Source organism: Alosa alosa, chromosome 16, assembly GCF_017589495.1.
Source record: "Alosa alosa isolate M-15738 ecotype Scorff River chromosome 16, AALO_Geno_1.1, whole genome shotgun sequence".
NCBI classification, from domain to species: Eukaryota; Metazoa; Chordata; class Actinopteri; order Clupeiformes; family Clupeidae; genus Alosa; species Alosa alosa.
Window position 1 is genome coordinate 89,243 of NC_063204.1, and position 2,500 is coordinate 91,742.

General features: G+C 51.7%; 1 protein-coding gene across 1 annotated transcript in view; it reads left to right on the plus strand.

The window, feature by feature from the left end:
• The window catches only part of cux1b (cut-like homeobox 1b), a 65,359-nt gene that overhangs the window by 47,378 nt on the left and 15,481 nt on the right, over positions 1-2,500 (plus strand). The window contains 2 exon segments of the mRNA XM_048266910.1: positions 1,057-1,144; positions 1,479-1,590. Of these exon segments, the coding sequence (XP_048122867.1) occupies positions 1,057-1,144; positions 1,479-1,590 (200 nt within the window).

Sequence of the window (2,500 nt, forward strand, 5' to 3'; positions counted from 1 at the left end):
GTGTTACCATTAACGAATGTGGGCAAAAGAAGCAGAGACGGTAGTGAAGATGGACAGTAATGGTTATTCACGGCTCGAACGTATCACAGAAGAGTCCATAGAAAATGCACAGAAAAATGTTAATAATCTTCCAAAATTGCAATATTGTTCAGTATGAAAAATCTTGCTTTAGCATCTAATCTTATGATAGAACTAGTATGAAAAATCTGCTTTAGCTTCTAATTAAAATACAGCAGCATTGTGCCATAGTCATAGGCATCACAGTACCCTACACATCACATAGGCCAGACAAGACTAACATCAGTTAGACAGAGGAACATATACCTGGCAGCCAAAGCATTTAACATAGACAGGTGGAACATCAAACAATCAATTAACACAACAATAGACAAGACAGACCCTTGGGCCATAAGCATAAACATATCATTTGTCACCAGCAGAATGAGCTAAATACATTGTTAACAACAAACTTGGTTGCTACGTGGAAAGACTAATCATCGATGCGGCTCGCCACCCATCATCGCTCACACAAAATCCCCCCACAATCAATTTAACCTAATGGAATGGTCCAATACCGAAACAATAAACAGTCCATGCGATCCAGTCGGCCTCCTTTGCCACCGACCTTCAGAAGTTGAACGAGGACGCCATGAACGCAAATCGTAGCTATCGGTTGATGCAAACATTCAAACTTGTGTCTAATTCAGACAAACAATAACAAAGCACCATTGCCATAGTCTGTTGTGTTGTTTCTCATATCTTTAAACGTATAGCCACATATAGCAATGGCCCATGTAATGAGTGTGTGTGTGTGTGTGCACAAATATCAGGGCTAAAAGGAAACAGATCTTCCCAAAAGCTTGTTTGATGGGGAGATGGGGTTAGCCTAACACACACAATGCCCTCCCCCAGATGGAACCTCTCAAGACATCGCTGGGGCTGTAGCCCCGCCCGAAGCCGCTGGGCTGAGCCGACGGAGGAGTCGGTGAAGAGCCATCAGCCAGAGCCCAGCACGCCCCTGCTCTCCCACTTCCCGCTGGGCTAATCGGGCCTTAGCGCCCAGGAGATGGCTGCTGGTGTCGCCCGAAAGGACAATTCTACAGCATCGCCTAAGAAGGTCAAGGAGGTGCTGACCGGCTGGCCTGTACACACACATTACGGCACACACACACACATACACACACACACACACTATTACATATTCATGATCCATCTGTTTACTGTTATGTGTTTGAGGATGTTCTATTCATGGCATACCTTAACTTTGTGTGTGTGTGCTGTGTGTGCTCTCAGTGTGTGTGTGCGTGTGTGAGTATGTGTGTGTGTGGGTGCAGGCGGTGTGTGTGCGCCACAGCAGGCGAGCGTACGCTGCAAAAGCGCCGCCGCCGCGGTGTGTGTGTGTGCGGTGTGTGCAGGGTGCGCGCTGCAAAAGCGCGCGCGGTGCGCTGCAGTGTGTGTGTGCGCGGTGTGTGCGGCAGGTGTGTGCGCCAAAAGCGCAGCGGCGTGCAAAGCGCGTGAGTGCGGCGGCAAGGCATGCAGCGCAGTGTGTGCAGGCCAGCCTGTTTGGCGATATCCTGGGTCTGACCCAGGGTCGGTGTCGACCTGCTGGCGCTGCCTGCCCTGGTCCAAGCTGGAGCCTGAAGGGGCGCGAACCGTCCGCGATGCAGCCATTCACCGAATCTCGTTATTTAATGTGGACAAAGGTTCGCGGACGGCTAGGAGGCTGAAAGGTGTGTGTGTGTGTGTGTGTGTGTGTGTGTGTGTGTGCAGCGCAAGGAAGGTGGTGAGTGTGTGTGGTAAAAGGCACAGTGTGTGCGGGTTTGGCGTGTGTGTGTGTTTATGTGTGTGTGAGCGTGTGTGCGCAGAGTGTGTGTGTGTGAGTGCGTGGCAGAGCGAAATGTGAGGTGTGTGTGTGTGTGTGTGTGTGTGTGTGTAAAGGCAGGTGTGTGTGTGTGTGTGTGTGAGGTGCGTGGCTTATGTGTGTGTGTGTGCACGTGCGGCGAGGTGAGTGTGTTTCAGTGTGAGTGTGCGCATGTGCGAGCTTGGAGTGTGTGTGTGGGAGTGTGAGCTGCGGTGTGTGTGAGTGTGTAAAAGGCATGGCTGAGGTGTGTGTGTGTGTGTGTGCATGCAAGGCATGCGTGAGGAAAGCAGTGCATGAAAAGTAGGCGTACAGCTGCAGTGTGTGTGTGTGTGTGTGTGTGTGTGTGTGTGTGTGTGAGGTGTGTGTGCAGGCGCGTGCAAGGTGTGTGTGTGTGCGAGCAGCGTGGTGCGTGGCGAGTGCTAGCGTGTGTGTGTGTGAGTGTGTGTGTGGTGTGTGTGCGCATGAAGGTCCTGCGCAAGGCATGTGCAAGTGCAAAGTGCATGAAAGAACAGCCGCAGGGGCGTGCGAGTGCTAGCTGCTGCGGTGGTGTGAGTGTGGTGTGTGTGTGTGTGAGTGTGTGTGCAGGCGCATGCAAGGCAAGTGTGTGTGTGTGTGTGCGAAAAGGCAGCGTAGGCGTGC